Source organism: Lonchura striata, chromosome 9 (assembly GCF_046129695.1).
Source record: "Lonchura striata isolate bLonStr1 chromosome 9, bLonStr1.mat, whole genome shotgun sequence".
NCBI lineage: Eukaryota > Metazoa > Chordata > Aves > Passeriformes > Estrildidae > Lonchura > Lonchura striata.
In genome coordinates, this window is record NC_134611.1 from 4,870,422 (window position 1) to 4,893,911 (window position 23,490).

The 23,490-nt window shown below is 52.2% G+C and overlaps 1 protein-coding gene across 5 annotated transcripts in view; it reads left to right on the forward strand.

Annotated features, from left to right (window-relative positions):
• LRRC7 (leucine rich repeat containing 7) overlaps positions 1–23,490 on the forward strand; it is a 98,507-nt gene that overhangs the window by 69,525 nt on the left and 5,492 nt on the right. For 2 of the 5 annotated variants that reach the window (XM_021535602.2, XM_021535601.3), the window contains exons 15-23: positions 274–398; positions 3,207–3,407; positions 8,706–8,817; positions 9,023–9,203; positions 10,071–11,745; positions 16,930–17,049; positions 19,998–20,216; positions 21,645–21,737; positions 23,061–23,135. In XM_021535602.2, the coding sequence (XP_021391277.2) occupies positions 274–398; positions 3,207–3,407; positions 8,706–8,817; positions 9,023–9,203; positions 10,071–11,745; positions 16,930–17,049; positions 19,998–20,216; positions 21,645–21,737; positions 23,061–23,135 (2,801 nt within the window). Of the gene's footprint in view, positions 1–273; positions 399–3,206; positions 3,408–8,705; positions 8,818–9,022; positions 9,204–10,070; positions 11,746–13,403; positions 13,554–16,929; positions 17,050–19,997; positions 20,217–21,644; positions 21,738–23,060; positions 23,136–23,490 lie in introns of those variants that run through there. The other 3 variants (XM_077785298.1, XM_021535603.3, XM_031505576.2) reach the window with 3 other exon arrangements.

Here is a 23,490-nt window from a genome sequence, read left to right on the forward strand (position 1 = left end):
ATTGCTGGCTCCAGACAGGAGCTGGGGATGTGCAGTCCTTGGCTGGGCTGAGGCTTGGCTCCTGCCACAGCTCCACTAAATTCACATTTTCATGCTGTCCCTCTGCTCCAGGGCTGCCCCAAGCCCTGGTGGCGCTTCCCACCACTCTCATCCCACTTCTATTCACAACCCTGGAGTGGTTTCTCCGTTCCCCCCGGAGTTTCCAAACAATCACCCAGGTGAACGAGGAAAATCCGTTTGGGTCACTCCCACTCCCTTTCCAACTCCCTGCAGATTTCCAGTCTGACAGTGACAGCTTCAACCCCACTCTGTGGGAGGAGCAGAGGCAGCAGAGGATGACGGTGGCCTTCGAATTCGAGGACAAGAAGGAAGAGGAGGAGAATCCAGGGAAAGTCAAGGTGAGCACTGCTGCATTTATTCTGGGACTCACTTCTTCTGGGCAGGGTTCAATATGCAGGTCTTGAGTTGAGCTGGCTTTGTGTTTGAATGTCAGATTCCTGCTCTGTCCCAAAGGGAACTGAGACTGAATTACTGCCCGACTTTTTAAATTGCAGATTCTATATAATAAATTATATCATTAATTATATTGTTATATATCCTATATATATTATATAGAAATATAATTAATTGTATATAATTATATATATATATTATAATAATATGTTAATAATTTATAAATTATATGTTAAATATAAAATATGTGTTAATTATATATAATATACATATATATTATATTATATTATATTATATTATATTATATTATATTATATTACAGTATAATATAGTATAGTATATTATGTTATAGTATATTATAGTATAGTATGCTATATTATAGTATATCATAGTATATCATATTATATTATTAATTTCTACATAATTAATGTCCAACCACTGCTTTTTCAGGAATATGGGAATCCCATAGGGAATCCCATATTCCTCTCAAAGCAGAAGTCAGCGAGGGCTTTGCAGCCTCATGGAAAGGGCATCACCTGTGAAAAATTAAGTTCAAAGCATGAACTTCCTCCCCCAGTCCCATGAAATTTGTGTCATTGCAGAGTTTTCCCCCAGTCCCTCAATCAGCTGCACTGTCAGGAGGATATTTTGGATATTTTTAAACCTGCCAGCCTTTACATGGCATGGAAATGTGTCTTTCTTGAATAATATCAAGGAATTGTCCCACACTTCAACCCTGCAGATTTCTAACTGTGGTAGAATACCCAGGGTAAAATGTAGGGTCACAGATAAAATCATCTGAGGAGGTTTAATTTGGATTTTACTTCTCAAATTAACAGATCTCTCATCAGTAGCATTTTAACACCCCATTGAGAACTTGGTGGAAATTCTTGATTTTTCTTTCCTATGTTTTTCCCAGTTGGGAGTTTCTCTCCAGCTCCTGTGCCCAGAGCTAATGGACTCTTCTGCTTTAGTGAAACAGAAAATGAAGCCAAAAAAAGCCTTCACCTCACAATAAATAAATCAAAATTGAATTTTACCCTTGATGAATTGCAGGTTTATGGGTCATGCATGGAAAACAGCATCTGGGAAAGTTTTCTGTTGTTCCACAACCTTTATCAGAATTTTCCCTGGGGGTGACATGACTGAAGGTTTCAGCATGAACATTTTTAGCAGTTTCCCCGGAGCTTTAAGGAATAAATTCAAATAAACATAAATTCTCAACAGGCAGTAACCACCAACACTGCAGGATTTCAAAACAGCGGAAGAAGTTTTCACTTTTTATCTCTCATCAAACTGAACTTTCAGCCAGACAGATGCTAAAATAGATTTGATAGTTGGGATTGTTCAATAGCTTTTTTCCATCAAGGATTTTGAACTTCTGAAAATTCTCTCTTCGGGGTCAGGCTGCTTTTGATGTAGCCCTGGAATGGGACTGGCAGGGAATACAGATTTCCTCTGGGATGGCGAGTGTGGATCCGGGAGGGAAAGATCTGCACCCCACTGCTGTCCCCCACCAGGGCTGCAGCAGTTTGGCTGTTTGATATTAATGAAGATTAACGCTCCCAGGGGCTGGAACTCCTGCTGAAATCCCAGTTTGGGATTGTCTGTCTCATCCCAGCCTCCAGCCCCTTCTCCCTGGCTGATTCCTGAGGATTTGCTCTGTGCCTTGCTCTCAAGCCATGGCCTGAGCTCTGGCAGACACCAAGTGCCTCATCAGACCACCCCTGAGCACAAATCCATTCAACCATAATTGAAGCAGAGCTTTTAGTGCTGCTTTCCAGACTTGATCTGTCTTTTTCTGTTGGAATTTTTTATTAAAAGTGACATCCCACTCAGAGATTTTAACATTTTCTGTTCTACCCCATGACGTTTGCTCTCTCCTGGTTCAGATCTGGATGCCAGCACTTGACACGGTTTTATTTACCAAATCAATCATGCTTTTGCCTCTGAAATATTCCTATGGACAGACCATTTTCAGTTAAATCCAAAAGTGTGTTTTTCCTGCTCGTTGGGAATTTGAATGCAGCAGCTCTGGCAGGGAGCTATTTAAATCAGCTCACCTGCACCACGAGGTAAAAGCTGCCGTGTGCTCAATTTCAGATCCTTTACCACCAGCAGGAATTTGAATTTGCCCAGCCTCATCACCCTGACACGCTCTAGGAAAGCTGGGAAGTTCAGATTAGTGGGGTTTTGATGGAAATCTGTGGTTCTGTCCCTCAGCAAAAGCTCAGTCAAGCCCTGGGGACTCCCTGGAGAGCTCTGGGTCTGTTCCCCTGTGCCAGAAAAGAGCTGCAGACACCCGGCTGTGTGTGAGCATCATCCATCTCCAGGAGCCAATGGCTCCCAGAGGATCAGATCCTGCTCTCAGCTGCCATCCATAATTCACATTAATTGAGTACACAGAGCGTGGCTGAATTAATTCTGCATTTACAGCAGGATTGTTTGGGAAGGCGTGATGGGATGTGGCAGCAAAGTGCAGAGCTACCAACCAACACCCTCCCAGGGGGAGAGATGGGCTTGCAGGGAACCACTCCATCCCTTATTTTATTGCCCTAGGATTGCATTCGATGCTGACACAGAGGGACTGAGCAAATTTCAGTCCTTAAACTCCTCAAACTCCCCAGACAGACCCACCAAACCTGGAGGAAAGCGCCCTCAGCCCACAACTGGAACCAGGCTCTCCTTTGCGCTGTTTCCGTCCTGTACTTCTGCTGCCATTCCTCACTAACTCCTCCTTCCCCGCTGCTCAGGTGGAGATAAACCTCAAACGTTACCCCACGCCATACCCCGAGGATCTGAAGAACATGGTGAAATCCGTGCAGAACCTGGTGAGCAAACCCAGCCTGGGGGTGCGGCCCGAGAACTCGGCCCCAGCTGCCACCACCGACCCCACGGGCAAGGACAAGTACGAGCACAAGTGGCCCCTGACCCCCAAGGAGATCTCCGTGGAGGTACTGTGAAGGACCCTTGCTCCTCTCCAGAATTCCAGACCCATTTTCCAGGGTTTTGAAGCCCCAGAGGATGTTCTGATCTGCTGGGAGCCTCAGACCCGAGAGTTCCTTGTTCTACCAGTAAAGTTTTATGTTGAGTTGCTGGGTTGCATTCAGGTTTAGATTGAGCTGCTGAGTTTCGTCCAGTTTTAGACTGAGTGGCTGTTGTCCCCAGTGCTGCTGAATTTTTGGGTTGAAATCCCCCTGGATGGGAGTTTTGCTGTGGATTTCTCCCAGCACTCTGCTCAGTTTCAAGGCTGTGAGGTTGGCAGGTGACAGGAGGATGGGCCCAGGCCCCATTTCCATCCCATTTCATCTGTTCAAGACTCCTTGGGTCTGTGTGCCAGGAGGTTCTGCCCTTGGGATTGCTGCCAGGAGCAGGAATGCAATTAATCCTGCCCAGAGTTAACGAAGGCTTCAGGAGAGCTCCTTGTGCAGGGAGCAGCCCTGGATGCTGAGAGCTGCAGAGCCCAGCTCTTCCCGGAGTGTTTGCCAAGCACAGGGACAGATCCTACCCCAGGATTAATCCCCAAAAGGTGGGTTCCTAAATCCTGCAGTCCTGCTGGAGCTTGCTCTCATCTACCCCACCAAACGAGGGGAATCCCTTCCCACGGGAGCTGAAAAGCTTGGAGAGGTCTGCAGGAATGCCAGCATTCCTGAAGGTCCTGGCACAGTTTTAATGCTGGAAAGAAATAAAGGAGGAGAAACCTTTTCCTTCTTTTTCACTCCTTTGTTATCTGAACGTTGTTATAAACTCCTTGTCTTTGCAACAGGCATATCCTTGAAATCTCCCCTGTCTGTGGTCAGCCCTGTGTGCAGGAATTGTTCTCCCTCAGATTTCCACGTCTTTGGCACAAATATTGCACATTCAGCTGTGGCTGCTCTCTCAGCGCTGTGTTTTAGTTGCAGTCTAATATTTTCATTCCTTAAAAAAATAACCCCCCAAAGTTTTCTCCTCAAGTTGGCTTCGGAAGTCTTCTACTCTAGGCACTATTTCAATTAGAACCAAAATATTGAAGTTAAATATTTCATTTCAACTAAAATAGCTCAGTTAAATCACTCACATTTCCATCTAAATCTGAGCTCTTCAATTGAACCATTATTCCTTTTTACTCATTAAATTCTCACTGCGTAAATCTGGTCCTTGAACCAGCTGGTGACTCAGGCCACGAGTCTTGACATTCTGCTCTTGCTGCTGAATATATAGAATTTATTTTGTATTATCTATCATTTGAACTTGAATATTCTCAACATCTTTCTGTGGGTTTTTACTACATGTTTCTATCTGGAATTTGACCCACGTGGGCTGGCAGAGTTTTTGATCTCGTGGCTGTGGCTGGCGATGCGGCCTCCAGAAATCAGTGGTCTGTGAATATTTGTTAAAATAATGTTCATTTTTTTCAATGAAAACACAGACATCCCAGTGAGCTGAGCCCCAGCAGGGTCCTGGAGGCTGGCAGGAAATGCAGCTGAAGGGAGGAATGGCAGTCACAAACATGGGATGCTGCTGGGGAGACATCCCTGGGCTGTGTGGGTGCAGGAACCTCGCAGCTCTCTGCAGGGAGAGCTGAGCTGCTGCAGCCAGAGCCTGGGGTGACTCTTGGGGTGACCCCTGGGGTGATCCCTGGGGCGACTCCTGGGGTGACTCCTGGGGTGACCCCTGGGGTGACCCCTGGGGTGACTCCTGCAGTGACCCCTGGGGTGACCCCTGGGGTGACCCTTGGGGTGACTCCTGCAGTGACCCCTGGGGTGACTCCTGGGGTGACTCCTGCAGTGACCCCTGGGGTGACCCCTGCAGTGACCCCTCGGGTGACCCCTGGGGTGACCCCTGGGGTGACCCCTGGGGTGACCCCTGCAGTGACTCCTGGGGTGACTCCTGGGGTGACTCCTGGGGTGACCCCTGGGGTGACCCCTGGGGTGACCCCTGCAGTGACTCCTGGGGTGACTCCTGGGGTGACTCCTGGGGTGACCCCTGGGGTGACCCTTGGGGTGACCCCTGGGGTGACCCCTGGGGTGACCCCTGGGGTGACCCCTGCAGTGACTCCTGGGGTGACCCCTGGGGTGACCCCTGGGGTGACTGTTGGGGTGACTCCTGGGGTGACTCCTGGGGTGACTCCTGTGGTGACCCCTGGGGTGACTGTTGGGGTGACCCCTGGGGTGACCCCTGCAGTGACCCCTGCAGTGACCCCTGGGGTGACCCCTGGGGTGACCCCTGGGGTGACCCCTGCAGTGACCCCTGGGGTGACCCCTGCAGTGACCCCTGGGGTGACCCCTGGGGTGACCCCTGGGGTGCCACTCGACAAGGGGAGTGCAGGTCTCTCCCTCATCCTGCCCCACAGCAGGGCTGGGAGCTCCCCCTGTTCCCACGGGCCAACAGATGAGATTTCACATCCCGTGTTGTCATGCTGGAGGTGGGGGAACTTTTCCAGGTTTTCATTTCCCTGGAACGGAGTCAAGAGCGGTACCACAACTATTCCAGCAGCTGAAGAGGAGAAAAGGGATGATCTTGTCCTTCCCAGACATTAGGAGGGGTTTTTAGCTCTAATCAGGGTGGTGCAGATCCATTTCCCTCTCCTTGGCTTCCTGCACCAGGATAAAACACACGGGAAGTGTAGGCAGAGTGTGAATGGATTTGTGAACAATATTGGCCTGATTTCAGTTGTAACCCATTAAATAAAACATAATTAAGCTCCATTTGCTTTGCAGATAATTAGCAGACAAGCTCAAGCCTCGAGTTAAAGTGCACTTTGAAATTGCAGGTGTGTTGTGATGTAGCTAAAGGCTGAAGGCAGTTTCTGATCCCAGGTAATTGAATTTCAGGTGCAGCGCTCACTTTTCATCCTCAGATAAGCTGGTTTCTGATCTCTTTTGGCTTTTCCTGCAATTAATTTGCATGTGTCTCTTCAGAAACTGTTTCTAAATAATGAAAAGGAGCATCTGGAATGAAGAGCTGCATGTCAAATCCACTGTACCATCCTTCACCTCCATGCACAATAAGCAAACAATATCTTGATTAATCATCAATTATAACAAACCTCTTCATCATTCTCATTCTTTCTGGAAGATGTGAGTTTTGGCCCAAGAGGAGTCTGGGATTATTCAGGGAGTTGTGCTGCCTTTCCATGAGAAAAAAATGAGGAACATCAAGATCAGCAAGTCAGGTCTTTATAGTTCCTGTTCTTGATGGGTTTGCATTGAGAATATCCCACATTTCCCCTGCCTCATCCCTTCCCAGAGCCCTGGGCTGCTCCAGGCAGATTGCAGGAGTCTGGTCATTCCAAACATTCTGTCCCTCCAGATTAGAATTTAATGTTCTTGTGTCCTCAGCCCAAATATTTGGTGATATTTCTCTTGCCAGTTGTTTTAATGGTTTGTACCAGGTATTTTCTCCTCACCACAGTTCTCTGCCCTCTTCCTGCATCCTTCCCCAGTTAATCCTGAGGAATAATCTCCAGGCACCCACTCAAACACAATTGCAATTCCTTTCTCCTTGCAATTTTCTTCCTATTAGTGACCTTTTGGTTCTTCATCCTGTATGAAAAAGGTCCTCTTAAAGAGAGTGGAATTAAATGGAATGTGATTTGGGGTTTTTACAGCATATTTCACATATTCATGGCAGATTCACAAATGCCAGAGTGGTTCTTTCAAAAGCGCATTGGTTTTTGTTGGATAGCTGGGCTGGGGGATGAAAAGAAAAGGAAAATACAATAAAATGGGGAACTTCACGCACCTGAAGTTCACCATCTTGTCAAAAATGGAACTGCCGGGTCTCCCTCTCTTCCAGCAAGGGAGGGAGCAGTTTAAGCCTCAAACTCCTGGAAGCTTCATGGCACAATGTTGGGATTCCAGGTCCAAGCTAAAGAAACCAAAGAACCCCCCGAGAGCCCCCAGGCTGGCCCTGAGCACAGCCCGAAATCCCCTCTGGAGGCCCCGGGCGGGCAGGACCGAGCCCGAAGCTCAGAGGTACCGGCACAGCCGGGCTGCTCAGCTGGAGAACGTCACCCCTGCACTGCTCTGCACCCAGCACTGGGCTCCCACCAGTTCCTTCCACTGCACTGGGAGAGGGCTCTGGGGGTCACTGGGCACCTGGGGAGCACCAGGGAAATCCTCTGCATGGGGAAGGGAAGGCTGGGCTGGGTCACTCCACGTGGGAATCACCACGGAACTGCCTGAAGAACGAGGATGGCTCTTCTGGGAAGGCCCTGCCTCCAGCAGAACATCAGACACACAGGGTTTGAAATAGCTCTGGTGTAAACAGAATTAAATTCTCCGAGGATAAATCGCATGGCAAATGCTTCTACAAATCTCTGTCACTACAAAAAGTACTTAATGGCAGTAAACCTCTGCAAGTTCCCTCCTTGCAAGTGAAAGCAAGAAGATTTTTTTAGACCTTGGTAGCATTAAACCCTCCAGCAATGCAGATTTGGTTTGGGTACTCCAGTTTAAATTATTTCTCTAATTAATACATCTCTCCCTCTTGCCTTCCCTCTCCAAACTCACTGGAGAACCTTTACAACCCGTCAGGGTACAGAGACCCTCCTGTCTCCCCAGGACACTCGTCCTCCTCATCTCCGAGCTTCCTGCAGGGATGAGAAAAGCCCCAAAATTCCCATTGGTGCCTTCATTCCCTCCTAGCCGCCCCAACTCTCCTAATTTAGAATTCCTCTTTCTAAGAACGAGTCCCCCTTTCCTCCCCCAGTTTAACTGGGGTTATTTTCAGCACATGTCCTGTGGCACGGCCTGTGTGAAGGTCAGGTGCGCTGAACCCTCAGGCAAAAGTTTATTTAATCCAAATAATTTTAATTTAGCCACAAACTCCTCAGAGACAAAGCCATTTTAATTAAGTACAGCTCCAGGGACAGTTGAATCTCTGGAAGGACTCGCCAGAAATAACTGAGGGAGGAATCCTCCCTCCTGAAATACCAATTGTTTACACTCCATTTGGGTTTGTTTCTTTCTACTGGCAGCGTTTCTGGTGACCTTGACTTCCTCAAAAGTGTTTGCACGGCCTTGATGTATCTTGCAAGTTCCATCTGGTTTGTCCACATTTGCATAACGAGCACATCACCCTAATTTTGAGGAGGATTTGTGTAGGATTAATTAGAACTTTCTGCTGACTAATTAGAACTTCCCGCACTGCCCGTGTGATGGGTTTGGGGTGCTCGAACAATCACGAGGAGAAGGCTGTGAGGTGTTTGTGTGCTGCAGTTTGAAGTGCTGCTGTTCCCTGTGCTGACTCTGCCCTGTTGTGTCCCTCAGGATGCCTTTGGACATCCTGGCAGCGAGATGAGGATAGGGGAGCTCCGTCCTTCCATGCCCGAGACGCCGCTCTACCCCCCAAAACTCGTCCTGCTGGGTAAAGACAAGAAAGGTACTGATGGATTTACAGCCTTTGAGATGAGTCCTTGTGGTGGGGGTGCTCCTCCTCTGCTTGTAAACCACAGCCCGTGGACATTTGTGCACGTATCAGTACAACCCAATACAGCACAATAATAGATTTAACTCAAAAATGTGTTTTTCTGGTGTTTCCTTCCCAAGTGCCACCCCCTGAAAGCGTTTGCTGTGTTTTGTTTCAGAGTCGACAGATGAGTCTGAAGCAGATAAGATCCATTGTCTGAATAACAGCGTTTCCTCAGGCACTTACTCAGACTATTCCCCTTCCCAGGCTTCCTCAGGGTCCTCCAACGCGCACGTAAAAATGGGCTCCCTGCAGACCACGGCTAAAGAAGCAGTGAATAACTCTTTGTGGGGGAACAGGTGTGACATCTTTCCTGACGCAGCTTCTGCTTCCCTTTTAGTCCTCTCTGGGCCCTCAGAGTGACCCTGTTAGGGCGTTTGGGTTTAAAAACCCATGTTTTTTGGTCCCATGCTGGCTGTGCGGGGATGGCCGCCCTCCGTATTCCATAATCCCACAGCTGGTGGTTCAGCTCTGTGCCATCTCCAGGCATTAAAGCTCCTGCAGCTGTTGGCGTCCCATTATTGCTGTCGCAGCTCCCTTTGCCCTGGACCTCCCAAAAGGTTCTTGGAAAGCCATAACCTGCGCTGGAAACGTTCCAGGACCAGCCTGTCCTGTCTGTGCCGGCCCTAAATTCCCTCACATTGTTCCCTCAGCAGCTCTGCCCCGTTAAAGAGCTGGATGGGGAACACGCAAAAACTGCCTCTGGTGTCTCCGGTTAAAAACTGGGGGGGAAACCTTCTGCTGCTCTCATCCGTTATTTTTACAGCAGGAAAATCTGTTCAGCAGGATTTCTGGGAACACAGCATGGAGCCAGCCAGGCCTCTGAGTGACTTCTTAGCTTCTCCGTGCGTGTCCCGACGGAGTCTGTGCTCCGGGGCAGAAACCTGCTGCCGCCATTCCCGTGCCAGTGGCACGACATCCACGGAGTTCCCAACAGCCTGAGAGTAGCTCAGTTGGTGCTAAGAACACCGAGGGGGCAGGTTTGATTTCCTGGACTCAGTGATCCTTGTGGGGCCCTTCCAGCTGGGAATATTCCGTGCTAAGAACCCCCGAAGTCTCCCGGTGCAATCAGATGGGAGAAGGCCGGGTCGCTTTCCAAGGACGATGAGCGCTGACGTGCTGGGACAGAGGACATTTTATCTTGTTCCCCTCTCTTGTCTTTGCAGGCTGGCCCAGTCGTTCCCACAGCCCCTGGAGACCAAGCCATTGCTGAGCCAGCGGGAAGCGGCTCCGGCCGGGAATGTTCCGGCGCGCCCGGAGCGGCGCCCGCTGAGCGACGCCTTCGCCGACAGCTGGAACGACAGCTCCCACTACGACAACACGGGATTCGTGGCCGAGGAGAGCGCGGCAGAGAACGCCGGCACCAACCCCCTGCTGAGCACCAAATCCAGGAGCTCCTCCGCCCACGGGCGCCGGCCGCTGATCCGGCAGGACAGGATCGTGGGGATCCCCCTGGAGCTGGAGCAGCCCGCGCTCAGAAACACACACGACTCTGAAGTGCCTCCTCCCAATCCTTGGCAAAATTGGACCAGAACCCCCAGTCCTTTCGAAGACAGGACAGCTTTTCCTTCCAAACTGGAAAGCACCCCCAACACCAGCCCTTTGCCCGAGAGGAAAGATCACGTCAAGGGGTCTCCCGAAATGACGAGCACTTTCACTCCAGGAATTCCGTGGGAATATCATGACGCCAACGCTAACAGGAGCCTCACAAACGTCTTTTCCCACATGCACTGTCGCCCAGACCCTTCCAAAAACGTCATCTCCATCAGCAAGAGCACGGAGCGGCTCTCCCCGATGATGAGGGATTTAAAAACGAACAAGTTTAAGAAGTCGCAGAGCATCGACGAGATCGACATCGGTGCGTACAAGGTGTACAACATCCCCCTGGAAAACTATGCATCCGGGAACGACACCGTGGGCCCCCACGAGCGGGTGGACAAGCTGCTGGGCCCGGAGCACGGCGTGCTGAGCATGTCCCGCAGCCAGTCCGTGCCCATGCTGGACGACGAGCTGCTGACCTACGGCAGCGTCAAGGTGCAGCCGCAGCACAAGGCGTCGGTCACCAAGAAGGTTTACCAGTTCGACCAAAGCTTCAACCCCCAGGGCGCCGTGGAGCTCCCGGCCGACAAGCGGCTCCTGCCGCCCTTCCAGCTCCATGCCGAGTACCTGCCCCAGCCGGCCAAGAGCCTGCCGCAGGAGCTGGTGAGCCCGCGGGGCTACCGCGGCTACGGGCCCGTGGAGCCCATGTTCTCCTTCTCGCAGCCCTCGGTCGGCGAGGAGCCGCCGGCCCCGTTCCCCGGCCAGGCCGCGCGCCCCGGCTTCCCGCGCAGGGCGGACTCGCTGGCCAGCTCGGCGGAGGTGTCGGTGTTCCGCAGGGTGGGCGAGCCCCAGGAGCTGCCCCCGGCCGACAGGTACGGCCGGGCCGCGTTCCGCGGCGCCCCGGAGCGCCAGGGCGGCGTGGCCGTGCCCGAGGCCCAGTTCCTCAAGCGCAACGGGCGCTACGAAGACGAGCACCCTTCCTACCAGGAAGTGAAAGCCCAGACCGGGAGCTTCCCCGTTAAAAACCTCACGCAAAGGAGGCCCCTGTCGGCACGAAGCTACAGCACAGAGAGCTACGGCACGGCCCAAACGCGGCCGGTCTCAGCGAGGCCCACCATGGCAGCTCTGCTGGAAAAGATTCCGTCAGACTATAACTTGGGTAACTATGGCGACAAGCCTTCCGATAGCAGTGATATAAAGCCGAGGCCTCCCCCTGGGAAGGGAAATGAGAGCTGTGCTAAAATGCCCGCTGACTGGAGACAACAGCTACTTAGACATATAGAAGCTAGAAGGTTAGACAGGGTATGTTTGGCATTTCTCTGCAATTAATGCCTTTAGTTGTGTGTTTCGCTCTGTCAAACGATTTGCACGTGCAGTGGTGACCACCAGAATTGCCAGGGTTGAAATTCCTGCCGTGGTGTCAGAGGGACCGGCCCGCCGAGGGCCCTGGGGGTGCTCAGCTGGAGTGAGGGATCCCAGAAAATCCAGAGGCTCCTCACTGATGGTGCCCCTTGGGACAGTCACCGGGGTGGTGGCTCCGGGTCCTGGGTAAACCCAGAGGCTTCACGCTGGTGACGTTCCCTGGGGCAGTCACTGGGGTGGTGATTCTGAAGCCTGGCTAAATCCAGAGGCTCTGCCCCGGTGCCTGTCACTGGGGTGCTGGCTCCTGCAGCTCTGCCCAAAATTAGGAAGAGCCCTGAGGTTCTCCCCTGCCCATGGAAGCGCTGCTGGAGCCACCAGGTCAGTAACGACCGAGAGCTTGGAGAGGTGCTGGGCCCGTCTTGGCAGTAAAAGGGAACAAAGGAAAAAGAGAATAAGTAATAAAATGTATTTTAGCTCTGGTGTCACTGTCAGTGCAGGGGGCTTAAAAGTGTCTATAACTGAGAAATATCCCTGGGTATCCACTGCCACGGTTCTAATGGGAATGTGATCATAACTCCTGTTAGCTGTAGGAAGTTATGCTGATTTGCCTTCTATCCAAAGGGTACTTTAGTGCATGATTCAGTCATTACCTATTTAATGACCTAATCCATGAATCCGATTTACTCCGTGATCTGAAGTGGTTGTGACAAATTCCTGTGGTGAAACGCTTAAGGAGTCATTGCCAAATGTGTCCATATACTGCTTTATGCTAGAGCCTCCTGAGTTTGGTGTTAATATTCTCCTTACCTTCCAGTTGCTGGGATGTGATGATGTTAAATTATCCTTGAGGATCAAATGGGGAAACTTCAAAAGGGGGCTCCAAGGCTGAAGCATTTTCCTCCCTCAGCTCTTTTCCTTGTGCTGTGTAAACCCACTGGAAACCACCTCCTACCCAGGGGAACCAGTGCACCCTGAGCAGGGCCCTTCCTGGTGCAAATAAACCCTTGCCAGGTGTTGTTGGCTTAAGGAACATCTTTACACTTGGTTTACAACGTGTGTGAAGGGTGCTTTAACCCTGCCAAGCTGACGCTGGTGGCTGTCCCTAACCCCTGCGAGGTGGTTCCTGCTGGGTGCAGAGCTCCAAGGAGCTGGGCTGGGCTGCCAGCTGGAGGCTGTGCTCGTGGGAGTCCCTGGGGTGGGCACAGCACCCGTGTCCCTGCCCTGCCCAGCTCATCCCGCGTGGGCAGCCAGGTTTTCATGGAGCAGGACTTCCCCAGGGGCTGCTCCTCCACGCCAGGCACAGCCCACCCCGAATTTGGCCGGGTTTTTTTTTGCAAAAGCAAGACTTGTACCAGGTGAACTCCAGGTCCCACCACCCCCCTTGTGCTGTCAGCGTGGAAGTCCTCTCTGGTGCCCATTTTCTGTACGAGGAGCAATGTACTCGCTTTGTGTGACCAGTGCATGCCTGGAGGAGCTATCGGTACTCGGTACTGTTTGTTGGCTTAAACTAAAACTCTGTGAACTTAACCATGTATGTGTGAGACTTAATTCTGAGCATGTGTGTTCATATGTGTCCCGTGGTTGTTTCCTCTACTCAGAGCGCTGCTTACAAACACCACACAGTTAGCCTTGGCATGCTGCACTCTGGAGGGGTTTCAGCCATGCATGCCGGCCGAAGCATGACTTTAAACTTGCAGCCTAAATCTAAATTTGAAAACCAAATGCTTCAAGAGCTACCTCTACCGAAAGTAAGTATGGGCTAGCCAGCATTCCCGGCATTCCCGGTTAATTAATGATCCTTGCTTCCTCCTGGTTTAGCTTCTGCCTCCTCCTCGTGCTTTTAGGATGCCCAGTCCACAAAGCAAGGCTGGCAGGGATGCAGCCCTGCCCCTCGGTGGCCTTGCTTTTTGGATTCTGGAGCTCCCTGGCTGCCATTCCTGCTCTCCTGCTCTCCTCAACACGCCAGCGCTGTCATTGGCTCAGTGGGGAATGTGGTTTGCTCTGGGACTGTTTGATCCTAGAAAAATGGGTGTGGAAATGTTAAACAGGCTCCGGGAGACAGGGGTTTTAATATCTGAACATTAATTGGGTGTGCTGTAATACCTGATGGGTTTTGAACACATTACCACACCCCAAACCCGTTTTAAACTTTGAGAAACACCTGAAAAAGAGACTATTTTCCTCATTCATTTTCTGTTTATCTTGTATTTATTATCAGTATATTGTTGACTAGCACAGACATGCAAAACTATGTATTCCCGAGGAATATCTGAAGGGAGAGGCACACAGGACAAGGCAGAGAGGGCCATTCCTGCAGGATTCTCAGTGCCAGGGAGGGATGCTGAGACCTTTCCCTGCATCCCAAGGGATGGGCACGGCTCAGCCTCCCCTGCCCTGGCACAGGAGCTGAGGGCACAGATCAGCAGCAGCAGCTCTGCGAGTGACAGGAGGGCAGCAGAGCCCGGATCCCAGTGCTCCATCTGTGCTGGGAATTGCCAGGCTGGCCCCTTTGGAGCAGCCTGGCCAGCAGTTCCCACAGGAGGCTCAGATCCAGGGGTCTGAGGAGAGCAGGATGATGCAGCAGCAGCAGGAGCTGGCCCAGAGCTGTGCCCTGCTCCGCTTGCCCACGCGTGCTCCAGCCGGAATTCCGGCGGTGCCGGGCAGGATGGCAGCACACAGGGAGCAGTGCCACGCCTTCCCCATGTCCCCAACCCTCCATCCCCTGTCACCTCCATGCCATGTCCCCCCGGGCTCCCGTGCTGCTCTGGTGGGCGGGAGGCTCCGGGGGATCCCACCTGGATGTGTGTGCTGGGCAGGGACATCCCGCTGTTGTCTTTGCTTCCCCAGAACTTGTCTGTCTGCTCAGGTGCTTGTCACGAGTCCCTGCCAAAATCCATTGGGCATCAACCCCAAAGAGTGGGGCTGGTTCCCTCCACACGTTAGGAATGAGGTGGTTTGTGCCACTGCCAGGGCGTTTCAGGCTGTAGGTGAATATGGATATTAATGATGGATGTCTGAGGAAATCTGCTCTGTGATCTATTTTGGGGTGTGGGTCCGATGTGGTTTATTCTGCTTTTCTATCTCACCAGCATTCCATTGATCCATATCCATAGAAACTGTGACGCTGAACTGCACTGAGGGGTTGTTCTCTGGCTGTACTCTTTGGGAAAACGATTGTTGGGAAAGATCACTGCAGGGGGAAATGACTGTTGGAAAAATGCCGTGTATATTTAGTGCTGTTTAATTTAATTGCTTCACACCTTCCACAGAATTTGCATTTCCTAAAGAATCCAGGCCACAGCAATTTAATCCTTGCCTCTTCTGCTCCCTCCTTCCCGTGGCCTGGATTCAAGAGAGTAATGAGTGAGCTCTGGATGTCAGGAGATCAACTTTAACAATGAATTACCTTGAAAATGTTCATTACATCAATCTGCTCCCTGCGGAAAATGTGGGAAGTGCCGCTTTTCCTTTTCCCCAGATTTCATGGAAGTGGAGCTGGGTTGCAGCCTGTCCCAGCTCAGAAAACAGCCTAAATTTTAGGGACAAATTCCTTTTGCCACAACAAATGAAACCCCAGGATCTCCCTGTTTCCGAAGGAAGCTGAGAGCACTCTCTGCATTTTCCTTTTTCCCTCTGGAGTGCAAACTCCCTTCTGCAGGGCCAGCCACCTCCAGAGGGATCCCTTCCCCTTCTGGCTCCCAGTGAAAAGGTTTAAAAGTTCCTGGTTTGGTGCAGCCCATTCCCAGGATGGGAATTCCCACGTCCCTTGGGAACAGCAGGGATGGGGGAGCAGAGGCTCAGCCTGGGGAGGGCTCCAAAAATCCATCCCTCGGGATGTGAGCAGATTCCCAGGACAGCTCTGGAGGGGATTGCTCGTTTTTCCATTTTAATGGGGTAAAGAAAGCTCTGCAAGGAGATCCTGGGCTTTAAACAGGGGAAATGTTTTTTTTCCTAGTGTTTTTTCATAGAAGGAAAATCACACATTCCATGATTTTTTTTCTGGAAGATATCTTGAATGATAAAAAAATAATAATGGAAGTTTCCTTTAATTTTAAATAATTAGGGTTGGCCTTTTTTCACCTCATCTCAGAGATGTGATTTAAATCATAATTTCCTTCTTTTTCAACTTTTTCAACTTTTCAACTTCTGTTTAAAAACAGTTTTTAATGGAAAAATCCCCACATTTCAAAGCAAATTTGATTAATTCTTCATCCATCTAGAGAAGCGTATCCTGATTTTTTGTTTTTACTCAAAGCTGGAGAAGAAATGCCTGGAATGGCAGAGGGGAAGAATATTACTTTGTTCCTTTTGAGATTCCCATTAATCAATAACCACTGAACTGTGCCAGGTGCTGTCAGTGGCAGGACAATGCTGGAATTTTGGGAAGTATGACACGCAAAAAGTGTTAGGAAAACTCCCGGTGATGGTCAAGAAATAGAGGGACAGATAATGGAAATTCAGGGTGAGGCAGGAAAAGTCCAAACCCCCTCCAAAATCCTGCAAACAGGAATTAAATAAAAAGGGGGGAAAGCGACAAGGAAGAAACATGGAACAGGAGGGAAAAGGGAATGATGAGCGTTGAGGAAACTTTTCCTGTATGTTGTGACCATACATGATGAGACAAACATCGAATTCCAGGTTAATATTGTAAAAAATGTCCCTGGCACAAGCCAGGAGGTTCTGGGAGCTGCACACGGAGCCAGCACAGCCTCGGCACTGCCAGCAGGGGATGTTTGCTGCAGAAAACACAAACAGCTCGTTTTCCTGGGTGGCAAATCCTTCCAAAAAAAGTTCCTGCTGCTGGAATGAGCAGTGAGGAACTCCAGAATTAATGCCAGGCTGTATAAATATTGGAATTTTGCCAAAACCTGCTCCTCTGAAAGCATCGAGTCCCGTTCAGTGAATTTTCTCTTCTCTCTCACCATTCATTATTCTCATTATTTCTGTCCTGAACCTCTCAAGCCCTCCTGCTTGCAGAGAGCCCCCCCAGCGATGCCCAGCAGCGGGCAGGCTGGGCGCTGTGGCCACAGTGCGCTGCTGGGGTGTTGTGGAGGGTTGTTGTGGCTCCGCTGAGCGTGGAGGGTTTGTGCTGGTGACTAAAGGCTGCCCTGCCTTTGTGAACAGACCCCGTCGCAGCAGAGCAGCCTCCTGGACAACGGGCAGGACGACGTGGCCGTGGGCAGCCCCTGGAACCCCTACCCGCTGGGCCGGCGGGACGTGCCCCCCGACACCGTCACCAAGAAGGTAAGGGGTGCCACCAGCCCGCCCTGGGGACACAGGACAGCTCTGGGCAGCAGGACAGCTCTGGACAGCTCTGGGCAGGAGGACAGCTCTGGACAGCTCTGGGCAGGAGGACAGCTCTGGGCAGCAGGACAGCTCTGGACAGCTCTGGACAGCTCTGGGCAGGAGGACACAGCACCCGGGGCTGTCCCAAGGCTCAAAGCAGGAGCTGCTGTGAGTTGAGGGCAGTGCTGTCACTTTGGCCTTGATGCCTTGTTCAGGCTGCCCTGGAGCAGAGGCTGGGCAGAGTCCCAGAATAAAGCAGGGATTTCTCCAAAGCATCTCCTCCATGGATCCACCTTGGGCAGCACCAGAGCCCAGCCAGGGCTGCACCCAAATGACCCAAAATGGTCCCAAAATGCACGAGCGCTCCCGGGGCTCTCCCTGGGATCAGTTCTGCTCCACTGGCACCTTGGAGTTCATTGTCCCATTCCAGCTCCAGCCCATCAGTCCCACCCTGCTTGTTTTTCTCTCTCCAGCCCACGCTGTTTGTGCTCCTGGGCTGAGGTTTGGATCATTTGTCCTTGGTGCCCAGCTGGAGCAGGAATTGTTTTGTCTCTGCTCTGTGCACAGAGCTCAGCATCCCCTGGTGTGAAGCTCAGAACTGCAACTAAAGCAGCTCAGAAGCTGAAAAATAGAAAAGCCAAAGCCTGAGGCATCACCCCTGTGTGTGCTCTGGCTCTGCTGTGGGCAGTGGGCACAGAGGGCTGGGCAGGGCTGCTCCTGCCCTGGTCCTGCAGGGTCTCATGCCAAGGTTTCACCCCAGAGATGTTGTTCAGTCCATAAACACACGAGTGCTGGGGTGGCTCCAGCCCAGCCCTGCCCAGACGCAGCTGATATTTTTGTTGATAAACTCCCTTTCTGTTGCTTCTGTGCTGGTGGATACTGGATTCCAGTGGTGCCCCTCCCAGCCCCAGCTCTGCTGGTGGGTTCAGGAGCTGCTCCGGCCATAAAGCTGGAGAACGGAGAATCCTCAGGAACCGTGCTGGAGGAGGAGCTGCAGGGATGAGCCGGGATAATGCAGGGATCACTGTCAGGAGATCCATCCCACCCACTGCAGTGCAGCAGTGAGTGACACCGCGATGTCACACCGGCACCTGTGAGGATCCCAAGGAGCTCCAGCTGCTCCAGGCTTTTATCCTTGGCCTCACAGGGAGATGCAGCCGGGGATCCCTGAGTGCAGGATTGCCAGGAGGATTGCCCTCCATCAGGGCACGGGGAGGAGGAGGAGGGAAGCTGGTGGTGAGGGATGGAGCTGGCCCTGACAGACGAGTTGTTTGTCCCCTGATCTGCAAGAAATCGGGCTGAGCAGCGTCCGAGTCCTCATTCCCAGCCCCAGAGGCCAGCAGGGGATCTTTATCCCGGTGCTTAAGTGAAAAACTTGCCCAGGGTGAACTTCTCTTTCACAAATCTAAAGGATTTTTTTTCCTCCTTGAAAAGAGCACATTAAAATCCATGCAGAAATCTGAGAAACACAGGGAACGTTCTGGTATTGCTGCCATGTGGGAAAATGCTGCCAGTCCCTCCAGTTGATATATTTTATAGCATTTTTATATTTTAGCAATATCCCAGTGGCTTCTCCCATTTGGTGGGGTGCAGGGGCTCAGCTCCTCCAGGGAAATGGGATGTGAGGGAAGGAGGTGCCTGCCTGGGGCAAGGTTTGGTGTGGGGGCTCCAGAGCTGCGGGGCTCTGGATTTGCAGGGATGCGGGAGCTGTGGGGCTCTGGGGGAGCTGCGGGGTTTTGGAGCTGTGGGGTTTTGGAGCTGTGGGGTTTTGGAGCTGCGGGGCTCTGGGCACTGTGGGGCTCTGGAGCTGCAGGGTTCTGGGGCTCTGAGGTTTTGGAGCTGTGGGGTTTTGGAGCTGCGGGGCTCTGGACCTGTGGGGTTTTGGAGCTGTGGGGTTTTGGAGCTGTGGGGTTTTGGAGCTGCAGGGCTCTGGAGCTGCGAGGTTTTGGGGCTGCGAGGTTTTGGGGCTGCAGGGTTTTGGAGCTGCGGGGTTTTGGAGCTGCGGGGTTTTGGAGCTGCGGGGTTTTGGAGCTGCAGGGCTCTGGGCACTGTGGGGGTCTGGAGCTGCGGGGCTCTGGATTTGTGGGGTTTTGGAGCTGCGGGGCTCTGGGGCTGTGGGGTTTTGGAGCTGTGGGGCTCTGGGGCTGCAGGGCTCTGGATTTGCAGGAATGCAGGAGCTGCGAGGCTCTGGAGGTGTGGGGTTTTGGAGCTGTGGGGTTTTGGAGCTGTGGGGTTTTGGAGCTGCGGGGCTCTGGAGCTGCGAGGTTTTGGGGCTGCGAGGTTTTGGGGCTGCAGGGTTTTGGAGCTGCGGGGTTGTGGAGCTGTGGGGTTTTGGGGCTCTGGGGTTTTGGAGCTGCGGGGTTTTGGAGCTGCGGGGTTTTGGAGCTGCGGGGTTTTGGAGCTGCGGGGCTCTGGGCACTGTGGGGGTCTGGAGCTGCGGGGCTCTGGATTTGTGGGGTTTTGGAGCTGCGGGGCTCTGGGGCTGTGGGGTTTTGGAGCTGTGGGGCTCTGGGGCTGCAGGGCTCTGGATTTGCAGGAATGCAGGAGCTGCGAGGCTCTGGAGGTGTGGGGTTTTGGGGCTGCGGGGTTTTGGAGCTGCAGGGTTTTGGAGCTGCAGGGTTTTGGAGCTGCGGGGTTTTGGAGCTGCGGGGTTTTGGAGCTGTGGGGCTCTGGAGCCATAGGGCTCTGGGGCTGCAGGGTTTTGGAGCTGCGGGGTTCTGGGGCTCTGGGGTTTTGGAGCTGCAGGGTTCTGGGGCTCTGGGGTTTTAGGGCTCTGGGGTTTTGGGGCTGCGGGGTTTTGGAGCCGCAGGGTTCTGGGGCTCTGGGGTTTTGGGGCTCTGGGGTTTTGGGGCTGCGGGGTTTTGGAGCCGCGGGCCCGGCTGTCGTAACGCGCTGGTTGCCCACAGGCAGGTAGCCACATCCAGACGCTGATGGGCTCGCAGAGCCTGCAGCACCGGAGCCGGGAGCAGCAGTACGAGGGCAGCATGAACAAGGTGACCATCCAGCAGTACCAGCCCCCCCTGCCCATCCAGATCCCGTCCTCGCAGGGCTCCCGGGCCCCCCAGCCCCAGCGGTGCCTCATCCAGACCAAGGGCCAGCGCAGCACCGACGCCTACCAGGAGCAGGTGAGGCACGGGGGACCAGGCAGATCCGGGCACCAAGAGTCCCAAAGTGCCTTCTCCAGAGTGCCCCCGGGAGAGGGGAACCCCGGGCAGGAGTGGGGCAGCCCAGGGGAGCTGGGACTGGAGAGCTCTGGTTGGGCTGGAGGAGCTCTGGTTGAACTGGGGGAGCTCTGGTTGGACTGGGAGAGTTCTGGTTGGACTGAGGGAGACCTGGTTGGACTGGGAGAGCTCTGGTTGGGCTGGAGGAGCTCTGGTCGGGCTGGAGGAGCTCTGGTCGGACTGGAGGAGCTCTGGTTGGTCTGGGGGAGCTCTGGTTGGGCTGGGGGAGACCTGGTTGGGCTGGAGGAGCTCTGGCTGGGCTGGAGGAGCTCTGGCTGGGCTGAGGACAAGCTAGGTCCATCCCTTCCCCAGCACCAGCCACCAATACCCATTTTCTCCCAGACTGACCCGGTGACACCATTTGGAATTGAGGTTCCTGGGCAGAGCTGGCACTCCTGGGTCAGACTGAGTTAATTTTCAGCTTCTGCCCTTTCCCCAGTGACCTGGTTCAGTGCCAGCAGGGCAGGGCTTTGGTGGGACCCTGCTCTGCTCAGACCTGCCCAGCACAGCCCAGCTGCTGCCCCAGTGCCCCAGCCTGGCACAGGCACTGGGGAGTTTCATTCCCTGCTCCTGTCCCTCAGATTTGTCCTTCAGCAGGGCTGTGAGAGGCCCCTGAGGAGCAGAATGAGGTGCAGAGGCGTCCCCAAACCTCCCTCCTGCGGGGAGTGTCAGTGGAGCCCCGGAGCAGGTCCTGCCCCACATCCCCGATGTTCCGAGCCTGCTGGGGGAGGATGTGCTCACGCCAGCTCAGGGCACTCTGAGCTCTCTGAGCTCATTTTTATTGTATTCCCAGTTCCCCGGCGCTCTTTGGAGCCAGCCTGACCAGAAGAGGAGGCTCAGCTCTGATTCCTGTGGCAGTGCAGGCTCCCAGATCCCAGCAGTGCCCCAGAGATCCCAAAGGAGTTTATCCCTTGGCTTTGTCCCAGGGGTGCTGCACGCCTGGCTCCTCCTGGGAAAATAAAATGACACCAAAGCCTCACTGATGGGTTTATCCCAGTGCTCATGTGAGAAACGTAGCCAGGGTGAACTTCTCTTTCACAAATCTAAAGGGGTTTTCTTCCTCCTTGAAAAGAGAACATTAAAATCCATGCAGAAATCTGAGAACCACAGGGAATGTTCTGGTATTGCTGCCATGTGGGAAATTGCTGCCAGTCCCTCCACTTTGTGTATTTTAGAATTTTAGAATATGTTTATATTTTAGCCATATTCCAGCAGTTTTTCCCGTTTGGTGGGGTGCAGGGGCTCAGCTCCTCCAGGGAAATGGGATGTGAGGGAAGGAGGTGCCTGCCTGGGACAAGGTTCAGGGCTGACATCCCTGTTTTCCCTGCCTAGTTTTGTGTGAGGATAGAGAAGAATCCCGGCCTTGGGTTCAGTATCAGCGGTGGAATAAGTGGACAAGGAAATCCATTCAAACCTTCTGATAAGGTGAGTTTGGAATCCCTCCCTCCCTGCTCCTTGTTGCAGAGGTCACAGAGCGGAGGCAGAGAACGAGAGGGATGTTCGTGCCTCTCTGTTGGTGGAATTGAATTTTTTTTTTTTTTTCCAAACTCAGTTTTGTTTTTGGGTTTTTTTTTGTTGTTTCTTTATTTTAGCAGAGTGTTGTTTGCTTGTTTTCCCAGTTAAAGAAGATGAGGGAATCAAGCATCAATCCCATGAGTGTCTGGCCCATATTCCCTTGACAAGATAATTTTTTGGGCTGTTTTCTGGAGAATTGTCTCTGTCACTTTTTAAGAGTCACCTTAGGCCACAATTAAACTTCTAATCAATTAATTAGAGTATATGATAGTATAGTATAAATTATATATATTATATAGAAAAATATTTTATACAGTATATATTATATTATATTATATTATATTATATTATATTATATTATATTATATTATTTATTTTATTTATTATATTTATTATATTTATTTATTATATTTATTATACTAAAGTACAGTATCATCCCTGGAGGCTGAAATTCCAGGGTTTGTAGCTGCGGTGTCAAATAAAAGCAGCCTGGAAACCCCTGGATCCTTACAGACCCCACGGCAGCAGATGCCTCCTGTACTGGGAGTTAAAACTGACACCTGGTGGTGGTCAGGGACACTCAGGGCTCATTTTGGGAATTGCACATTTAAGATAAATGGATTTGCAATAGAAGGAGGCCACAGAAACTCCAAGGTGGGCCGAGTCCCGGCTGCCAGGGCTGTGGGAGTGGGACGTGCACTCGTACCCTGTGGATTTGTGCGTGGTGCCATGGAACTGACTGCAGGCTGTTGGAAAAGGAGGCCTTGAGGGCATTCCTGGGGCTGATGTGCTTGGATAAATCTGCATTCGTGCTGCAGGGACACTGAGAACTTCCACAAATATTTCAAATAATGAAACTGAAGCTGTGCTTCCTAAAGGAAGCAAAGATTGCTGTACTGATTATGATGCACATCATTCCAATAATTAACACTTGTTCCATTTTAATTACCCTCCTGACAACCTGCCGCTCCTGCCCTGCTCACGTTGGACTTTCTTTGTGATGTGGGATTTTAGTTTAAAATGACCTCCAATTACTGATAAGTGCTGAATGTCCCAGAGAGCTGCTCCACCCCCAGACTGGTGTTTGGTGGCAAACACAATAAACCAGTTTGCTGCTAACCCATCTCCAGGGCACGCAGAGCCCCCAGGCCCCAGCTAGGCAGGGAGCCCCGTGTTTTATGGGATGTAGTTCTTGCAGAAAGCATCCTAACCTGTGTTACTTCTGACTTATAGGGTATCTTTGTTACTAGGGTTCAGCCTGACGGCCCTGCCTCCAGCCTGCTCCAGCCCGGAGACAAAATCCTCCAGGTAGGGATGCCGGGGAGTCCCGGGCTCGGAGCTCCGCCTGAACGCGCCGTGGGTGGTGATTGCAGCAGGGCTGAGCTGCCTCTGGGGTTTGGGGGTCCCCAATGTCGACTTACAGCTGTGAAGCACTGTTTGTCCTGGTTAACACCGGCCCTGGTTTGAATCAAAGCCCGTGGGCAGTGCCCAGGGACAGAGTGCTGGGGCACCTCCACCCTGCGGCCACTCCTGGGCACCCCAAAACCACAGCCTGAGGGGCTGGGGCGAGCCCAGGGCAGGGAACAGAGCTGGGAAAGGGCTGGGGGATCCCTGAGGAGATGAGGGGGCTGGAGAATCCCTGAGGGAGCTGGGAAGGGGCTGG